At 52.3% G+C, this 20,333-nt stretch overlaps 1 protein-coding gene across 1 annotated transcript in view; it reads left to right on the top strand.

The window, feature by feature from the left end:
- Ttc28 (tetratricopeptide repeat domain 28) overlaps positions 1-20,333 on the top strand; it is a 407,017-nt gene that overhangs the window by 324,680 nt on the left and 62,004 nt on the right. Inside the window, exon 7 of the mRNA XM_032886506.1 lies at positions 18,573-19,914. Coding sequence (XP_032742397.1) covers positions 18,573-19,914 — 1,342 coding nt within the window. The remainder of the gene's footprint in view (positions 1-18,572; positions 19,915-20,333) is intronic.

The following is a 20,333-nucleotide window of genomic DNA, read 5'->3' as shown; positions in this document are numbered from 1 at the left end:
AGTTCACTCATGGGTGCCCGGCCACAGGGATCATGGAAAGGATTACAAAGTGGACGCCTTGCAGCTGGCTTTGCAGCGGCTCCGCTGCCAGGGGCATTTCATGAGACACAAACAATTCCTGCCTGCCCCTTCACTCATTGACTTTGTATCAACTGTGTCTGAGATGTAATGAGAAAGGGTGAAGAAAGCAACATTCTTGCTCGTGTTTTAAAACAAGCACAAGACCTGAAGGAGCACAAGGTTGAACAGAGCAGCACTTGACAGAAGTGATAGAGCGAGTGCAGGGGCGTGGTCTAGAAAGCCCTCTTTATATAGGGATGGAGTAAGGTCCAGAAAGCTGGTCTTGGATTGTTGGAACTATTGTTCTAATATGTCCCTATGAAAGACACACAATCCAGGTACTTTATTTATAAGCCAGATGCCTAGATTGGGAGATCTAGGGCTATTCTAGCTTATTACCCGGTCATTAAGCCCCTTGTTACTTGCTATTTCTCCCTGACATGGGGTTCTGGACCATGGCCGATTCCTCCTCCCTCCCCTCACCTGGAACCTCCTCTCAAACCTCCAGTCCAGTCTTACTCTCTCCACAGCCCAATAACAGGTTCTAGCCTTTTATTGACCAGTTAAATCGGGGAGAAGGTTCCCGTGGCCTCACTTGGGCACATGCGCATCTGCTGGTAGCGGGCAGCCTCACATCAAGGAACCAGTTTTAACTACAGGATGTAAGCAGCAACAGACTCACTCCAGTCTTGGGATCGAATGCCGACATTGCTCTTTACTCCTTGGCAACCAATAGAACCACAGTCTGGAAACTTAATGGCAACAATGTGTCAGGCTATTTAGTGACAGGACACCTCCTCCTCCTCTTCCTCCTCCTCTTCCGCATTTAAAAAAATTAATTCCAGCCTTAGATTTCTGGGCCATGCTAATGAACCCATAATTGAAAAATAATTCTGGTAACTGTTTCTCCAAGTTAAAAAAAACAAAAAACAAAAAACAAACAAAAAAACCCCAAGTCTTAGGAATCTGACCTGAAAAAAAAATGCATATTTCTGACCTATAGGTTTGTTTACATGAATAAGTAAAAGGGCTATAAAGCCCTCCTACTTAGTTATGTATTTAATTAACCTGCCTTTATTAAGAAGATTACAGCCATCTCTAGAGCATCTGGGCCGTGGATAGTGTGACTGTGCTGTGTGTGTATGTAGAGCTGTGAAATGATTCGGGGGAACCCAGAAGGCAGGGCTGATAGACAGGACTGAGCCTTGGCGCTCTTACTGGGGTGCTGTGTGGCACTCGGGTTGACCTAAGCCCTCTGAGGGAGTGACAGCCTGAAAGCAGATGTCCCTGGGGGCTGCGATCTGGTGGGTTGATGTGAACAGCCTCAGTTCACAGCAACATTAAACGCTTCTTTAGACAGGGCCACGTGCAGCCATTTCAGATCAGAGGTCTGCCATTCTCCCCCACCCCCGCTGGATCTGCTTTAAGAACCCCACCCCCTCGAGACCACCTCGTGCTGGTGGGACCTTGCAGCTCCCAGCTTCATCTTGACCCCGCAGCTACCCTACACCTGATGGATAGGGAGGTTACACGCTGCTTAGGGTGCCCCAAGTAACTGGAGCCACACTCAGGTCTCCCCAGGAACAAGAGCCTTTCCTTAGCCACCCCCTTCCCAAACTGTTCCCAGGGCAAGGCTGGCATGTTGTGTGTGGGTCTCTCTACACAGATCATCTGGGTGGGTATAGTTGGCGGTGTGATTCTAGCCTCTGTGAAACCAGAGATGAGATGGGTAAGCTCGGGGACAGAAAGCCAAAAAGTTGGGAGGAGAAAGGGACCTTCCTGGGGATATGGGAGGATCACACATTTTAGAGCTTGCAGGACTGCAGAGACTGGAGACCCCACCGCCCAGGGACCTCGGCTCAGAGACAGGAATTTGAACTGCAGAGCTCCTCACAGCTGGGTCAGGAGGGGCTTCAGGCCGGCAGGCTGCCCCTCCTCCCTCCTGCAGAGGGAGCCACCTAACTCCACTAAGCTCTCATTCAGAGCCCCAGATTCTGACAGCCAACCTCACCCACTCTGCTCACTCAAGAACAGATTGTGGTGGGGGCATCCTGTCTTTGTCCCACGGTCTGTCTGTCCTCCCAGGTCTCCCTGAGCTGTGAATAGTCCTCAGAGCAGAGCTCAGTAGGCACTCGGAGAAGCTGCTTGCCACCCTCAGGCAGGCTTTGTTTTCTGTCACCTCTCTCCACACAACGCTGTTTGCACTTCCTTCCATGTTCCCGCCTTGCACACCTTTCCTGCTCCAGGTCAGCACGTGAGTTGCTTGGAGGCACATTTCCAGCTGGTTTAGCTCATCCCTGCCCCCAGCACCAGCCCTTGGGGCCTGCGCATCCCTCGCATCCCTCGGGACAAGGGGCAGTTCACAGAAGGCGGGGCAGCATCTTGACGCTCTCGGTCTTTAATCCCCTCATATCTCCCATCCCTTCCCAAAGCCAGGGGAAAGGAAGGGGTGCAGGGAAGGACGCAGAGTCTCATGCTTCCACACTTCCGCGTCTGCGTTTGGGAACCAGCGGTCATCGCTATCACCCGTTTATTTGAACAACCCTTTATTCTTTGCTCATACCTTTGAGTTCAGTTCAACAATATTGATTTCCCCCTAATGGAACACAAGCCCCATCAGATCTTTAATGCACATCGAGCTGTGTGCAGTTTGGAGAGGCAATGCCGCCTAGTGGCAGACAGATCAGGATGCGGCGGCTGCGGCCGGCACACAGGGCCTCCCCACGTTCCGCCTGGGGCTTATCTGCAGTCAAAATTTTTGGTCTCAGCAATGAGCAGGGTTTTCCCAAACTGTTTAAAGCCAAGGTGTTGCTGGCCAAGCCTAAGCCAGCGGCTCAGTGCCTCAGGTCGCCATCAACTCTTTTCAAGGAGGCACAGGCTTTGGCAACGCAGGCATCTCCATGGAGACGCAAAGCTAGGGACACGGGACAATCAGGCCCTTCTTGTACGCTCTCACTTCTTAGCTCCTCTTGGACATGAACTTGTAAACGTCTGTTTGGCGTCGTTGCTTAATTTATGGCAGTGAGGAATCCACTGGAACATGTGAAGGGCTTTGGAGTCTTCCCCCTAGAGTGTAGCAGCCCTCCCACCCCCTTTGCATTATTAAACATTTATAAAATCGAGTTCTAACAACTCTGACAGTATCTTGAGATCATGATGATTTTTGTGGGAGACATTTGTTTGCTTGTGATGGTCTGGCCCATGCTACAATCTATTCCAGGGACTGCATTAAGCTCACCAGAAAGCACTGGGGGAGAGCTGCAGTTCTAAAATACACTCTCAGGGCCAGAGCAGCAGCTCAGCAATTAAGAACGTTTACTACCCTCGTAAAGACCTGAGTCACTGCATGCGCTCACGTGTGCATGGGCACGCGTGTGTGGTGAGAGAACAACTTGCATTGCTTCTCTCCCTCTGCTATGTGGATCCTAGGGCTGGAACTCGGGTCTTCGGGCTTGGCAGCAGGCACTCTACGCACTGAGCCATCTCGCCAGCCTGAGAAACTTTATCATCTTGTGAGTGGGTGTAATGGTGACATGTGACTGCCAGACAGAGCAGGAGCTCATTCACACCCACACCCAGACATAGCCGACTCCCTTTCCTAGAAAGATAAAGTCCAAAGAAAAGCTGCTCTAGTGGAAGAGGCAGGAAACGGGTGATGGACAGGGAGTCCTTAGGGCACCTCAGTCCCCGTAGAGCTACACAAACCCTGAGAACCTAAGGAGCATTCCTACCTCACCCATTGTTCTGAACGTGGAGGGAAAGGAGGAATATGTTGAACCGAGGGCAAACAACAAGCTATCAGAATGCGTGGGGCCCGGCTGGAGCAGTAATGATGGTAATTGTGATCCTAGGAGAGGAAAAGTCTCGAGTCCATCATCTGCTCCCCCACCGCCACCCCCGCAGAAACCAGAAAAGCAAACAGGCCAGGAGAAAGGACATTATAAAGTGAAAGCAAAAACCAGTGACCCAAAGCCCATGAGCAAATAGGGAAACAGAAGGACAAAAAACAGTGATCAATAAAAATAAAAGCTGGCTCTTTGAAAAGGTCGACACAGTTCACAGTTCTGCAGTGAAACATGAGTTAGGAATACTGGGAATGAAGTGAAGGGCACCGCTGTTGACCTGCAGGCATTTAGAGGGACATGGGGGCCATGCCGCACACTGCCCGTGCACAGGAAGTGGGGACAGTGCACACACAGGAAGTGGGGACAGTGGTGCATACTGCCTGTGCACAGGAAGTAGGGGAGGTGCACACCATCTGTGCACAGGAAGTGAGAACAGTGGTGCACACATAGGAAGTAGGGACAGTGGTGCACACCACCTCTGCACAGGAAGTGGGAACGGTGGTGCACACAGACATTTGTCAGCTGAAAAAATGTCGACCAGTTATTTTTAAAGCAGTAATCTAAGTAATGTTAAACTCCGTAAGAAAACTGAGTTCATAGTCAAACTTCCCCTCAAAAAGGTATGTCAGGCAGGGCTCGATGGTTTTGCAGGATCAAGGTATGAAACACGTAGAAAGTCAATGCGAGTGGATCACTCTCCTAGAAAACTGAAGGAGAAATCCCCAACCTCTTCTGTGGAGCCCATGCCATTGTAATGCAGGGCCGAATGTGTGTATGAACACCGTATTATTTATTGTAGTGTTGTATGTGTGATGGTTGTGGTGTGTGTGCCGCGGTCAAGCCTATGCTGCTCACAGAGGGGAGAGGACAGTTGTGTGGAGTCTGTCCCTCTTACGTTTACGTGGTGCCAGGGATCAGACTCCAGATGCCAGTCTTGTGCGGCAGACTCCTTTACTGAGCCATCCTGCCGACCAGATATAAAATCCTTACAGAACATTGGTGAATAGGCTTTAAAAACACGCCGAAAGAATTTTATACCACGGGCAAGGGCGGTTGCAAGACCAGGGAAGAAGACAGAGTCAACAGTAGAAAAGCAAACAGTGTGGACTAGTTTTTTACTCATTTATTTCTTTATGATTATTTGGGAATATCACATCATGCACCCCAGTCACATTCACCTCCTAATCTTCCCTCGTCTGCCCCTGGTCCCTCCTACCCTCTCCCCGGAGAGGAAAAAGGTAGTCCGTTTTGTGTTGTGTATATATTCTCTGGAGCACAGTCAAATTCCCAGTCCCCTCCTCCTCCAGGAGGATGAGTCTTTCTCCACCTGCGTCTGTGCCAGGAGTCATCAGCTGAGGAGAGCTTAAGTCTGGCTCTCTCATGAGGTGCAGTGTGGACTGCTTTAGTAATAAGCACATGAGGTGTCCGTCAGTGCAGAGCACCAAAAACCAGGCTCACCAAGTGACAAAACTGGCAAACACCAAGTGCCGGCGAGGACTCAGGGCAGCTAGAGCCGTCACTCACTGGTGGCAAGACACTGAGTGGTACCCCAGCGTCCTCATAGGTGTCTGTCCTGGGAAAACAGAAAGGTCCCCATACTGTCTTTGCAGCTCCCTATGAAACCAATTACTTCAACGTAAAAAGAAAGGGAGAAGGCCACGGTCCTGGAAGGCCAGCGCCAGAACTGAGAACAGGCTTCCACCTTCTACCCAGAGCTCAGTTGCTGTAGTGACACCTGGAGATGCTTCCTTTTCCTCCTGCAATCTCAGCCAGAGGTCAGAGCTGGTGAGGTCTCCTAGCTCTTCACCTGCTGGCAGCCTGAGCAGAACCCAGTACTTCTCTAGTTGTTTACAGAAGGGCTGGACACGCCCCCGCCCTTGGATGCTGCTGGCCTGTGACGCACAAGGATCTTGAAGTCGCCAGCCTGGGGACCGAGAGGTTAGACGTGCCTCTCTCCACAGCAAGGGCGCTGTCTGATTAAAATGTGCAGCGCCGGGGTTGGGGATTTAGCTCAGTGGTAGAGCGCTTGCCTGGCAAGCACAAGGCCCTGGGTTCGGTCCCCAGCTCCGAAAAAAAAAAGAAAAAACAAACAAATAAAATGTGCAGCGCCGTAGGACGGCAGGCCTAACACCGCATGTTGTCATTTCTAGGCCACTCTTAGGGATACGCATCTCTGGTGGCTACTACCCTGGCCGCTCACACCGAAGAGCTCACGTTCCTGGGTTTGTACCATCTCAAGCCTCCCTGCTCTCTGTGATGGTTATTAATAACCTTGTCCTTGAAACGTGAATCTCGAAAACTACAGTCACCTAGAGGTCACGACACAATGATCCATCTCTTAGCATTTTTGGCATAAAAGACACAAACACAAGAAATCGAAATTTCTGAGTCTTTTGAGTCAAGGATGCGTCTTCTTCCAACACACAACCTCAGGGATTAGACAGAAGAAAACAGAGAGGACGGACGGATGCATTCTTGTCTTCCGGGCACCGTGCTCAAGCCTTGTCTGCGAGACATACCTTGGCTGTAGTTAATCTAACAGACAACGCTGGGGCATACAAAGGGTCAGGCGTTCCCTCGTGTTCCCAAAAGTTCACCAGGAAACTAATTTTAGATAACAATGTTTTCCATTCTGAAACATCCACGCTTGTAAACATAATTACCATATAAAACTTTCTCAAAAAGTGTGGAGTAGTACCCACCCCAGCACCAAGTGCAGAACAGTGGATCTGACAGGTTCCGTGTTCACAGACGTGGTCAACCTTGAAGTGAAACACACGGACTTCCTCCCTGGTCTTTACTCCCTAACCACACAGCACTTACCCTACCTTGGCAGCACAAGTCATCTCCAGAGGCCACGAGGTCCATGCAGATCCTCTGATGAATCAGGGACTTGATCTGCAGGGGTCTTGGAGGTGCATGATCCCCCTGGATACTGAGGATTCAATGCTCACCGAACAGGCACTGCCTCCGTACCTGTTTCTCCAGAATGGTAGCCTGACTCTCCTTGGGCATGGCCACAGGTCTTCTTCTCTTCCTGGGGTGCGAGGCAGACCCATCTAAATCTGGGAAAGGGGCAGCTTGGATATCTTAGGCTTGACCAAGTGTTGAATTAACATAAACACGGGTTTCTCGGCAAGAGCTCCAGTCAGACCTTTGCACGTTCCAAAGCTGCTCCAGGCGGTAGAACTGTCCCTTTGTGCAAACATTTCCATTTAGCCTTGGTCTCTATACTTGTCCTCCAAGAGCTTATTAGAAATTTAGGCTGAAAAGAACTTCGGTCTGCATCCCCCATGAGCACACCACCACCATCACCAGGACCCACACAGCCTGGCCACTGCTTCTCCACTGAAGTGAGGCATGCTGGGCACCCCAAGGGAACCACATGCACCCCATCTTCCCGCTGCATTACAGGGGCCATGATAGCCACAGTTTACAAACAATAAAAACTAAAGTTTGAGATTCGACAGCTGGCCCTGGGATCACACAGCCAAGAAATACTAGAACCAGGAGCTAGGAGAGCCCTCCACCCACCAAGTTGCTGTGCTTGTTGTCAAGCATCGGAGAACAAGCTGGGGTCAGAAAGGACTACAGAGGGAACCTGGGTCGTGTTTGGACCACCAGTACCAGTCCACAGATTTCTGGCACGGTTCTCAGCCCTGTAGATCTGGCTGTGCAGACAGATGGACATTGCTTTGCAATCTCTGTAGCTACTGTTCCTTCTCCCTCCCCCCACACAGCTCAGCCCTTGTCATCAGGAAGCATTCACCCTGGCTCTTTCCACACACGCAACACACAGCTCTAGTGCTCCTCTCTGTGACAGGGGACAGAAGGCTGGTCCCACGAGTATGATCGAGTCTTCCCCTTAGCCACCCATCTGGGCAAATTGAGGTTTGCTGGGGTCAAGCAGGTTGCTAGAATGGCAGGTGAACTGAAATAATTCCCATCAACCCCCTTGTTTACGGGACTTTTGAGTAGGCCAAGGATCTAGCCCTAGAGAGCCAAACCCAGAGAAATCAGGTTAGTACCAAAAAGGCTGGCACAGGCTCTGATGTGGGCCAGAATCAGGGCCAGAGGAGGAATAGGAGGCGGAGGAAGAGGAGGTGTGTGGAGGAAGAGGAGGGTATGGAAGAGGAGGAGGGTGAGGAGGAGGAGGATGTGGAGGAGGAGGAAGAGGAAGGTGAGGAGGAGGGTGTGGAGGAGGAGGAAAAGAAGGTTGTGGAGGTGGAGGGTGTGGAGGAGGGTGTGGAGGAGGAGGAGGATGTGGAGGAGGAGGAAGAGGAAGGTGAGGAGGAGGGTGTGGAGGAGGAGGGTGTGGAGGAGGAGGAAGGTGTGGAGGAGGAGGAAGGGGGAGGCGGAGGAGTGTGTGGAGGAGGAGGAGGAGGAGGAGGGAGGAGGAGGGTGGGGAGGAGGAGGGTGTGGAGGAGGAGGAAGGTGTGGAGGAGGAGGGTATGGAGGAGGAGGAGGGTATGGAGGAGGAGGGTGTGGAGGAGGAGGAGGGTGAGGAGGAAGAGGGTGTAGAGGAGGGTGTTGAGGAGGAGAGTGTGGACGAGGAGGGTGAGGAGGAGGAGGAGGATGTAGAAGAGGGTGTGGCTCTTCCTCAGTTCACAATGCTGAGGGGAACAATGAGCAGCCCAGCCTTGTAAGTTACATTTTTGTTAGTACCTGAAGTTTTAAAGGTAAAATGGAGTGAAACTGGGATGTTTTATTAACTACATATATCAAAAACGGTATAAAACAGTATCCTAGTGTAACCAATATGATGATTAAAGACACTTCACATTCCAAGCCTCTGGCTGAGTCTTTGAAACCCAGTGTCTATTTCTACTCTACCCCCATCGACCCATCACGAGGGGGCATGCCAGAGCTCAGGCACGGTGGAACTGGAGCCTGTCAGTCTCGTGCCAGCCCCTGCAAAGCTGCACTTGTGACTTGTGTCCGTCCATCAGCGTGACAGGCCCTGTGACTGTTTTCTTGAGGAGAGGCTGCTTGCTCCTTGGAGGACACACTGGCTCTTCACTAGCTCCCCGTGGCTCAGAACTGTCATCAGAGTTGGAGGCTCTTTCTAGGAACTGGGAGACTCTAGCCAATTAGGAGCCACCGGCCTGGTGCCGCAGTCAGCCAGCACAGCTTCGCCCCTGCACCAGCGCAGGCTGCTTCGCCGTCTCGTGCCTCGTGGGTGTTGTGTCTTTCCATAATAGCGCATGCAGCCACTTTGCCGCTCTCTAATTTCTGCCTCCCTGATCCTCTCAGGATCGTCATACATGGGGATGTGCTGCGCAAAGCCCTCAGTGGAGGAGGCTTTCTCCGACTAATTTATGCAAATGCCTCGTAAGAGAAAACTCACCCTTTGTCTCTTTCCCCAGCCTCTTGTAATGAGCTGTGCAACAATATTTTTTTTTTGTTTAATGGATGAGGCATCTCTGAATTAGTTATGAACATATTTCTATACTGAATAAATTTCACTAATGATTTTTTTTAAATCACTGCTAAGCCGGTTGATGTGTCTTATTAATGACTGGTGATAATCCTCTCTCAAAAGCAGTCCTGTAAAATCGACTGCAGATAAGAGGCCCATGATCAAAGAAATACAGATCTCTTGATGCAAGCCTGCTCCGTGGCCATCTATATGTTTCGCATTACTGAAGTAGAAAGTGAAGGCATTCTCTCTCTCTCTCTCTCTCTCTCTCTCTCTCTCTCTCTCTCTCTCTCTCTCTCTCTCTTTCTGACTCAGGAAAACCGTTGGCAGCTTTGGAGTGAGCTCACCCATGCAGCGGGTATGGGTGGGTATTACTACACCTGCCACTGAGGGTTGTCACGGTGACCCTCTCTGCTCATGGCATGCCCGGTGGTAACACAGCGAGTGTTCACATTTAAAGGTTGCTCAGCAGTTTATGTCAGAGCAAACCGAGCCTGATAAATCCAGGTGTTCCTCACTCAAGAGGTTTGGCAGACCCTGACTCCAGGGAGGTGAGATGGGAAACAGGTCTGGACTAACAGTAACCAGCTGTCCAACTTCAGCTAAGCCACCCCCTTCTTGTAACTTCACGTTCTCCATCTGGAAAATGAATGATTAATGACGGCATGTCCCCGCTAGGGATGACGCAGAGTTAGAGACGGCGATGACCACCACTGAGGTCCCTCCAGAGTGGCCACTGCATGCTGGAGACTTGTGCCACCAAAGGAAGCACGACCCTATGTCCGCTGCCCTGAAAAAGGTGGCTCTCCGTCCCCATCCTCCACCTATAAGTGTGAGCTGGACTTCACCAGTTGTCAACAGACGATCCAGCCCTCCTGTGCAGCGGCTTAAATAAAGGCGTGTTTCCTTTCCCTCTGATCCTGCTCGCCTCGGCCACAGACACCAGGGTGGCTGTGATGCTCCACACATTATGCCATCCAGAAGGAAACTGCTTCTGTCCCACTGTGCCAGAGGAGCTAAGGCCTTTCTGAGACCCACTGGTGACAGCAGTGCCATTCAACCAGCCTTGACTGTAAGGGTGTGGGGTGGGGCTGGGAAACAAATGCTTTTTTTAGCAGCGCTGGCAACAGCAGCTAGGAAGAGGGCATATGTTGAGAATGGTTGTTAGAGTCTGGGGATCTGCATCAAAGGTCTAGTGTGAATGAGGCCTTGTGTTCTACGCTGCTGCTGCCGCCGCTGCTGCTGGCATCAGTGGCTGAGGATGGTGATGATGGAGGTGGTGGGGATGGTGATGATGGAGGTGGTGGGGATGGTGGGGATGGTGGGGATCAGGATGGTGGTGGCAGTAGCGATGGCTGTGCTGACACTGAACGATGAGTGCTAGTTTAGAGCCTTTACTGCCTGCCACGAAGAATTGAAAAGTAATACTTGTGTGACTGTACACACGTCATTACGTTCACCCTCGGGTCTGCCACACTGTCCCTGAGTACGACAGACAGAGTCAAAGAAAGCCACAGCAGCATGAGAGGGCGTCAGTTTTTGGTGGGGACAGTCAGTGACAAAGCTGGTGGGGACAGTTAGTGACAAAGCCAGGGTCACTTAAAATGAAGGTTTTCAGTTTCTCAGACTTTTGCTCCATTGCTGGATGACAGCCGTAGTGACTGAAGAGTCCCAGCTGGGCAGTGGCACAGAGTGACTTCCGGCAGCCACACCCCAGAGCAGCAGCACCGATGGCCGTGATGCTCTGTCACTCTGCAGGTTGGGTTCGTCCCTCAAATCATACCCAAGCCGTGGCAGTGGCTGGTCAGGATCACCGGCCCCACGACCTGTGCTTACCAGAAAGGCCCAGCAGGGCTTGGCCCTCCCCTTCTCCACTGTGTGCATCATCCAGTAGGAAACAGAGCCTATTCTCAGAGTGCCACCTCCTGTGGCTAAGCGTTGACACTCTCAGAGGCAAATCTATCCTTGGGTAAGATGATGCCAGGTCCCTTTGGTGGAAACTTGTGGCCTCTAAGAGTGATTGCAGCATTACAAATAATAGTCCCAGAGGGAGGCAGATCTTTGAGGACCATTGGTTGACAGTCTGAAGTAGCAACCATTCCCAGAAGGTGGAGTGCCATGCTGGCACTTCTGATTTAATTTCATCGTGACGGTCTTCCGAGGGGAGACCTGAGGCAGGGACAGGAAGGAGCCGTACGTGCACAGTGAAGTAGAGGGCCACAGAAGGGATCTTGCAATGCCAGTGTCCATGACTTACTTCAGAAAGCCGCAGTTCCATGATCCATCGTACGTGGCCCTTCGGCTCATTCAGATTCAGGTAGGAGGATGTGGCGTGGAGTGACAGGGCCACAGGCGGGATGAGCCTGATGCCCCTCTGCCCAATTGTCTGCAGCTTGTCTTGCCTTATCCCATAACGGATTCTACCTCACTCATAACATCACATGATGCTGCAGTAGGAATACGAAGCCAGGACTCAGGGCAAAAAAAGAAAAGAAAAGAAAAAAGAAAAACCAAGACCAAGAGTCTAGTGGTGCCACATGGGGACTGACCAACTTCCTGTCTCAGTTGGAGCTCCTGGTAAAGTGGAAGGAGAAATCCACAATTCTCATCATCCCCAAAACAAGCTGAGTTCGAAAAGAATTTTCAGAAAGTCTCCACGTGAGTGTTTCTGGACGGAATGGATGGTATCAGTGAAGCCACTTCACAGATGATCGGATTAGATTTCACCTCTTTCCTCTCTGTACCTGGGTCTCATTCTGCAGTCCAGGCTGGCGTGGAGCCTGCAGTGAACCTCCCAGCTCTGCCTCCCAGGTGCCCAGGTTATAAGCTGCACACCTTTCATTCCTTTCCTTTTAAAAAAGATTATTTATTATATGTAGACGAGTACACTGTAGTCGTCTTCAGACACAGCAGAAGAGGGCATCAGCTCCCATTACAGATGGTTGTGAGCCACCATGTGGGTGCTGGGAATTGAACTCAGGACCTCTGGAAGAGCAGTCAGTGCTCCTAACCGCTGAGCCATCTCTCCTCCACCACCACCTGCCCCTTTCATTTCCTAATAGCAAATTATAACCCAAACCTTTCCCATTGACCCCGAGGACATGAGGCAGTGCTTGGGCCAGTGAAGCTTGTTTATGGGAGTCAAGTGCTCGGACCTCCATGGTCTCACAAGGTCAAGGATGGGGATTGGAGCACCCAGAGACCCATGCGCTCAAACCTTGTGAAAACCTCTCTTAGTGGATGTCTCTCCCAGCCCATGAGCTTTGGTGCATGAGGTATAAACTGCCAGGCTGGGGCTGGGTAAGGGCTTAGACAGCTTATCCATCAGGCGGTGCCAGTTCTGGTGCCACAACAAAGCTTGTGGCCAGCAGGGTGGCCATGCAGCCCTCAGGCAGCTCACTGGTCCCAGCCAGCTGTGGCCCATCTTCCATGCTGCACCGCAGAGAGAAATGCCAGTGTGGTGTGGTGTCACCAGAGGACTCGAGATGCTGATGCCCTCCCCACCAAGGGAACCCAACTCTTCTGCACATACTGACAACGCAAGTCCCTTAACCGTGCTCCGCCTTTCCTGGAAAGGGATGAAGAAGGTGGGGGAGGGGCTGCCACTAGAAAAGTCCACCACAGCCAAAGCAAGGGAAGAGAAGCAAGAGAAGCAACAAGAACAGTGAACTGGGCAGACGGGAAGGGCGTTCTGTGCTGCCCGCAGGCTGGCTCAGCCTGGAGCACTGCCCTGGAGCACCAGCAGGGCATCCGGCCTGGAGCACTGCCCTGGAGCACCAGCGGGGCATCCGGCCCGGAGGTGGCCAACTTTAGCCAGCTCACTCTCTGCAGGTCTGAAAGAGCTCGCAGAGGTAGGACTGGTCCGATCTTAGAGGCCCAGCCCAGGGAGGGGCAGAGCAGCTATCTCAGTGCCACAGAAATTCCAGGGCCCAGAAAACCACTCCCTGCGCTGCGACTCTGAAGCCTCTGCCTTGGAGGACTCTCCTCCATCTTTGACTGTGATCCCAGGTGACACCTCACAGCTCTGTCTTCTCCAACAGTGACTGACAGCAGGCCTGCTTCCCACCAGCTGCGCTCACAGCCTCTGCCCAGCCCAAGCTGTTAGGAATGACAGCGCCTGATTCCTCCTCCTCCTTCATCAGCACTGTGGAGCACCCCTTCCCGGCCGCCCCCTCATCGTGTCTTTAATTACTATTTCTCCTGCTCCATAATACAATTAATCTTTCCTTCTAGCTGAGATTTATGACCACAGAGGCCCAGGGGATTTTTGAGCAATTCACCTGCAGCCTCGGTCTCTGATTACCCACAGGGAAACAGGATGTGTAACGGGAAAATGTCTGTGTACAAAGTCCACAGAACATACGTGTTTGTATGTGTGTGTATGTGTATATATGTGTATGTGTGTGCATGCATATGTGTTTATGTGTATATGTGTGTGTTTGCATATGTGTGTATGTGTATATATATGTGTGTGTATGTGTGTATGCATGTGTGTGCATATGCGTGTATTGTATATGTGTGTATGTATGTGTGTATATATATATGTGTATGTGTGTATGCATGTCTGAGTGTGTGTGTGTATGGGTGTGTGCACGCACACGCATATGTTCGCTTTAAGGTGGCTTCTTGTCACTGTTTATGCAACTGTAGCCTTAGGAACCATGGCAGGGGGGACCATAGAGCAAGTGATCTATTTTCTTAAACTTACATAAAAAGACAGGTGTGTCCAACCGAGTATTCCTGTGGGAAGGCAGTGGGGGCGTGGGAGCTCCCCCCACCTGACTGTGGCAGGCCCCTCCCAGGGGAACAGAAGGAAAAGGCCGATGAAGGGAAGTTAACTTGAGGCCACTTTCCTGGTCCCGTGGAGGGACGGGAAGGACCTGTCGGGAAAAGCAGACAGGTGCATTAGCCTGGATCCTATCAGGACAGAGGAGTAGTAAACACAGCTCCCTGGTGACGGCACCCACCAGGGATGGCGTCTGCAGCTTCTCCCACACTGGAAGGCCTGGGATTTCCTCAACACCAAGGTGGCTGCTGCTGCTCGAACACCCTCGGGCAGAGCACCAGCCTCCTCACGCAGCACCGCCGGCACGTGGTCTCAGCTGTGCGCAGGTGTTGGTGGAGGAGAAACGGGCACGGAGTTGTGACCCCTTACACGAAGAGGCATTCGTGTGAAGTGGGAAAGCAGGAAGCTAGTCAGTCAGGCTGCCGCGTTTGGTTGATTCCAGCACAGCCTGCCCCTCGAGGTCTGTGAGCCCAAGTTCTGGAACTTTCCAGGTCTCCGAGACCACAGATTGACTTTTCGCTTTTCGTCGTCATGATACAACAGTGCCCAAGAAAGTGACTTAGAAGTTCAGGTCCTGGCTCCTAGCTGCAGATTCCGACAGTCCGCAGCCAGCCCTCTCCATCACTGGGGGCTTGCAGTAAGGACAGAATGCCGCAACAGCAGGCGTGCTCAGCTCTCAGTGGGCTCACAGCACTGAGAGACAGGAGGGATCCAGGACAAGACATCTGCTTCAGAGGCCTGTCCCCAGGGTCCTCCTTCACCTGTGGACTACGTGGTGTATTATCCCTCTACTGAGGCTAACACCAGGATCCAATCTCACTCGACAGCATCCAAGCCCTGAGCACGCGAGCCTCAGGCGGCTTCGCAGCATTGACGAACCAGGCCGAGGCAGCTTCTGAGAAAGCCTGCCTCTCCGTAAGACACTTGCAGCTGATAAAGTCATGTGGTGAACAATTCTGGAGTTATCCCTTGTCTGAAAATATACTTTGCTGTGCAGCTTTGGTGAAAACAACAGAGAGTTACCTACAAGGATGTGGCCGGTTCTAGCACCCGCTCTCAGGCCTTTGAGTTGAGCCATCTGTTTACTGACTAGGCCGGTCGCCACATCCTCACCCACGTTCCCTCCAACCACAGACAAGGTGTGTGCCAGCCTGTAAGTGCAAAGGTCACGACCGTGAGCTAACGTAGGACACAGTACTGTTATCCTGTGTGTAGTCTGCATGCAGTGTCCTCGGGTAGGAATGAGACCTGGTAACTGGAGAGTCTAGTGGCCAGTTGGTCACTTCCTCTACCGAGATCCCCAGATGGAAAAATGTGCTTAGACCTGCATCAGGCCTTGGTTACTCTGAAGAGTCTCCTGATCCAACAGTGCCAGTCTCTCTTTATTATTTAACTGTTAGGAGAACCGTGGAAGGACTCTCTGTCCCCGTGCTGATGGCCCTGTTTTCCTCATCTTGTTTCCTCTACTTGCATAAACACCCCCCAAGTCCCCCCAACTCCTAGGATATGTCAAACAGGTGGGACACTGTGTGTGTCAGCCATGAACAGTCCCACAGAGGAGAACCTTACTCAGCCTGGCCGCTGTGCCAAGTTACACTCTGTCTGGAGGGAGGCGGGTAGGCTAGCACATGGGACAGGGGTCCATGAATTCTGTTGGCCACTCCTCTCTCCTCCCTGAGACTCACAATCTACACAGAGTGAGCCTGGGGCAGGGATGTGTCTTTCCTGGCCGCCAGACCCCGTGTTCCCTATGAAGACTGCTGAACTCTAGTCTGCTTGAAAGCAGAGGAGAGGGTAGGTCGGTTCTAAAAGCCCACCCGGGCGCTGGCAGTAATCAATAAGAAGCATGATCAGGCACTGTGCGTTGCGTGCGTAAGAACGAGGCCCTGCCCCCAGAGAGCTCAAATGAGAAGCTGCCAGAGCTCCCTGCTCAACTGGTGTGGGTGCCATTTTAGGGGAAATACTCTTTGGTCTGTCCCAGTCCCACCGAGCTGGCCGCGTGGAGTGCGCATGCGTCGTGGTCCTCGCCCCAGCCTTTGAAGTAGAGACCTTAGTATTCCCACACAGAAAGCCCATAGGTGGAGACCCACGGAGCCCGTGTATACATCCTAACCACGTGTCCTCTCGCACAGCCCTGGTGAGGACTCAGCTTTGTGAGATCTGTCTGCCCCACTAATCCTCATTTAATCCCCTCCCCGCAGCCTGTTGTCACAGAGGGCACCCCTGCCGACATCCCCTCTGTACATCCTCATCTGAGTGGCATCCCGGAAAGGGCAGGAGGAGCCGCACATTAGCCCCTCAGCGTGAGCGCAGCCATTCTGTGCTGCTCTCCGGCAGCTTTTATATCGCTTCAACAAAGAGAACAGCTGCCAAGAGACCACACTGTCCCCACAGAACACCCCAGGCTGGCAGCAGCCTGAACCCGCCAAGGGAGACACGCGGAGGGAGAGGCCAGCTCAGCGAGGCCGGCCTCCCTGCCCTTCTCAGTGTGTGGAAGCTGTAATCTTGAAAGCCCTCCTCTGGTTCTTTGTGGGCGGGTGGAAGCTAAGGAAGCAGCAGCAGCTGTCTGGAGACCAGATCGGTTTGCTATAACCAGCAGGCAGCTTCCCTCACAAATCATTGCAACCTGGGGCGGCCATTTTCATCCTGACTGCACCCTGCTCTCAGCCCAGAGCCTTAGGCCAGAGTAAGAGGAAAGAGACTCTCCTGCTGCTGCCTTGTGCACTGGCCAGGACATCTCGGGTGTTATTCACAAAGCAAGATACACATGTTTCTTAGTGGGCTTCTCTCTCTCTCTCTCTCTCTCTCTCTCTCTCTCTCTCTCTTTCTCTCTTTCTTTCTTTCTTTCTTTCTTTCTATGTTCTTGAGATAGTCTTATGTTGCCCAGGCTGACCTCGAACTCAGGACCCTCCTGCCTATACCTCTTGGGTGCTGGGATTACAGGCATGTACCACTATGGTCAGCACTCCGCGTCTCTGAAATTATTATAATCCGACTTTATTATTTTTTAAAGGGAGTTGGGTGGCAAGGACTTTTGATTTTAAAACAAAAACAGGAAAGTAAAAGCTCAGATTCATTACAGGTCTGTCTGTCTGTCTATCTCCAGGGCACTCAACTGAGATGAAACAACAGAACTCTGATGTTTCCCTGAGGCTGGGGTTCTTGGGAAATGGGTTTCAGCTGTCACCATAGGAGGGAAGCGGTAACAACAAGGCCTTGTATTTGGCCTGTAGGGGGAGCCACAGGGAGGCATCCTGGGCTTGGCAGCCTTCTCCGAGAAGGCCTTTCAGTCTTTCTTTTCTTATATCCCACCCAGCAAGTGATCATATAGGCCTCTAAGAAGTTGCAGTAGACTCCAGAGACTGCTCTGGGATCACTGAGTGCAAAGGTGTTGTTAGGAGGGTGGGTGGGAGCAGGCTGGGCACGGCAATCCTGGGTGGGCCAGATTCAAGGAGAAAGGAAGTATATGATTCATGTTGTACAAGGATGGTTGAAACCATGACACCTGAAGGCAGTTTAGGAGGACTGGCTTTAACCGCAACGTCTCATGTCCCCACCGTTAAAGGGCCCACCACGTCGAAGGGGCATTTCTTCCTGGGAAGTCAGTTCTCCAACCCTGCCAGGCTCTGGAAACTGTGTCCCCCTCAGAGAGAAAGCCTGCGACATTCCCAGCTCCATAACTGGACACAACCCCAGGAATGTCACTTGTCCTGTGGGGTCAGAGCTCTTGACTCCTCGCATGCACATGGCCGGTTTGTCTGTCCAGCACAGGAGTGGGGGTCCAAGCAGAACCCACCCAATCGCATGTCACAGTGCAACCCACGTCGTGGCTTCCACATTTACACAACAGCTGGTGTGCTCACCCGTTTCAGGGTAACCTCATCAGGATGGGGGCGCTCAAAGTTTTTTTATCTGCTAATTTAGTGTGGGTAAAATGGTTCCTCAGGGTTGGTTTAATTTGCATTTCATTGATTATTAAAGGAAACTAGGGCCCCCCCATTCCTCTCTGTGTTTCTTCAGCTGAGTTGTCTGCTGACATTTATTATTCTTCGCCTATCTGAGTAAATTGGGATCAATTTTTTCTTTTTAAGCCAACAGTGAATTTTTACAACGATTTTTCACAGCAGCTGCTACGATTTTTCGAATGTTTTCACATATTTCCTAGTGTGTTGTTTGCCCTTTAATTTTGTGTGTTTATCTGTAAAACATTCTCATTTTTGTCATCAAATCTGTTGGGTTTCCCTGGTGGTTTGAAATGTGGTAAGCCATCCTCCTTCTGCAGCCCCGATGGCGCTTGACCCCGCCCACCCCAGGCCCTGCCCACCCCCAGACCCTCCCTCTGCAGGCCAGTGTTTAGCCCCGCCCACCTTCAGTCTAAAGCCTTTGACTCAGGGCTGCATGCACCTTAGATTGAACTATAAGTCGCACTTTCTCTAACTTGTTCTCTTCCCCGTCGTTCCAGGGATCATCCACCAGATGAAAGGCGATTATGACACAGCCCTGAAGCTCCACAAGACCCACCTGTGCATCGCCCAAGAGCTGAGCGACTACGCGGCCCAAGGCCGTGCCTACGGAAATATGGGCAATGCCTACAACGCCCTGGGCATGTACGACCAGGCTGTCAAGTACCACCGTCAAGAGCTGCAGATCTCCATGGAAGTGAACGACCGTGCCTCCCAGGCTTCCACTCATGGGAACCTGGCTGTCGCCTACCAGGCCCTGGGAGCCCATGACCGGGCCCTGCAGCACTACCAGAACCACTTGAACATTGCCCGGGAGCTGAGAGACATCCAGAGCGAGGCCCGGGCCCTCAGCAACCTGGGGAACTTCCACTGCTCCAGAGGAGAGTACGTCCAGGCTGCACCCTACTACGAACAGTACCTCCGCCTCGCTCCGGACCTCCAGGACATGGAGGGAGAAGGGAAGGTCTGCCACAACCTCGGTTACGCCCACTACTGCCTTGGAAACTACCAGGAGGCCGTGAAGTACTATGAGCAGGATCTGGCTCTGGCCAAAGACCTCCACGACAAACTGAGCCAAGCAAAAGCCTACTGCAACTTGGGCCTGGCCTTCAAGGCTCTGCTGAACTTCACCAAGGCAGAGGAGTGTCAGAAGTACCTTCTGTCCCTAGCCCAGTCGCTGGACAATTCCCAGGCAAAGTTCCGAGCCCTGGGGAACCTGGGCGATATATTTGTCTGCAAAAAGGATGTGAACGGCGCGATAAAGTTCTACGAGCAGCAGCTGGGCCTGTCTCACCACGTGAAAGACAGAAGGCTGGAGGCCAGTGCCTACGCGGCCCTGGGCACCGCGTACCGCATGGTCCAGAAGTACGACAAGGCCTTGGGCTATCACACGCAGGAGCTGGAGGTCTATCAGGAACTGAGCGACCTGCCGGGGGAGTGCCGGGCCCACGGGCACCTGGCGGCCGTCTACATGGCCCTCGGAAAATACACAATGGCGTTCAAGTGTTACCAGGAGCAGCTGGAGCTGGGGCGGAAGCTGAAAGAGCCGAGCCTGGAGGCGCAGGTGTACGGCAACATGGGCATCACGAAGATGAACATGAACGTGGTGGAGGACGCCATCGGCTACTTTGAGCAGCAGCTGGCCATGCTGCAGCAGCTCAGTGGGAACGAGTCCGTGCTGGACAGGGGCCGGGCCTACGGCAACCTGGGGGACTGCTACGAGGCCCTGGGGGACTACGAGGAAGCCATCAAGTACTACGAGCAGTACCTGTCCGTCGCCCAGAGTCTGAACCGCATGCAAGACCAAGCCAAGGCCTACCGGGGCCTAGGAAACGGACACAGGTACAGTGGCCAGGGAACAGGGCTAGAGTACATGCAAGGCGAGGCCACGGCAGGAAGGCAGCTAAGCTACAGAGCGGTCTGTTCCAGTGCCTCTCACACCTGGCTTTTCAACCGTTCATCGACTTAAGTGGGTGACCGTGTTGCCGTCATATATGAAAGACACACCACAGCCCAGAAAGGGCAGGTTTGTGCCTGAGTTACACCCAAGAGTCAAGCCAGGGCTCAGCCCTCACATGTAGTACACGGTGACCAAGAGGATGGAGTTCACAGGGACGGGAAGCTGGGTGGATCTGCTCAGCCGACCTCCGTAAGAGCCTCCACATTTTGTGAATGTCCATTAGCAGAGCATTCGTTAGCCACTGGTTACTCAGCCCCATCTGGTAACAGAGGGACGGGTCCTGTGCACCAGTCCTCACCCA

The sequence above is a fragment of the Rattus rattus genome, chromosome 16, assembly GCF_011064425.1.
Source record: "Rattus rattus isolate New Zealand chromosome 16, Rrattus_CSIRO_v1, whole genome shotgun sequence".
NCBI classification, from domain to species: domain Eukaryota; kingdom Metazoa; phylum Chordata; class Mammalia; order Rodentia; family Muridae; genus Rattus; species Rattus rattus.
Note: the sequence above shows the minus strand (reverse complement) of the source record. Positions and strands in the feature narration are given on the sequence as shown.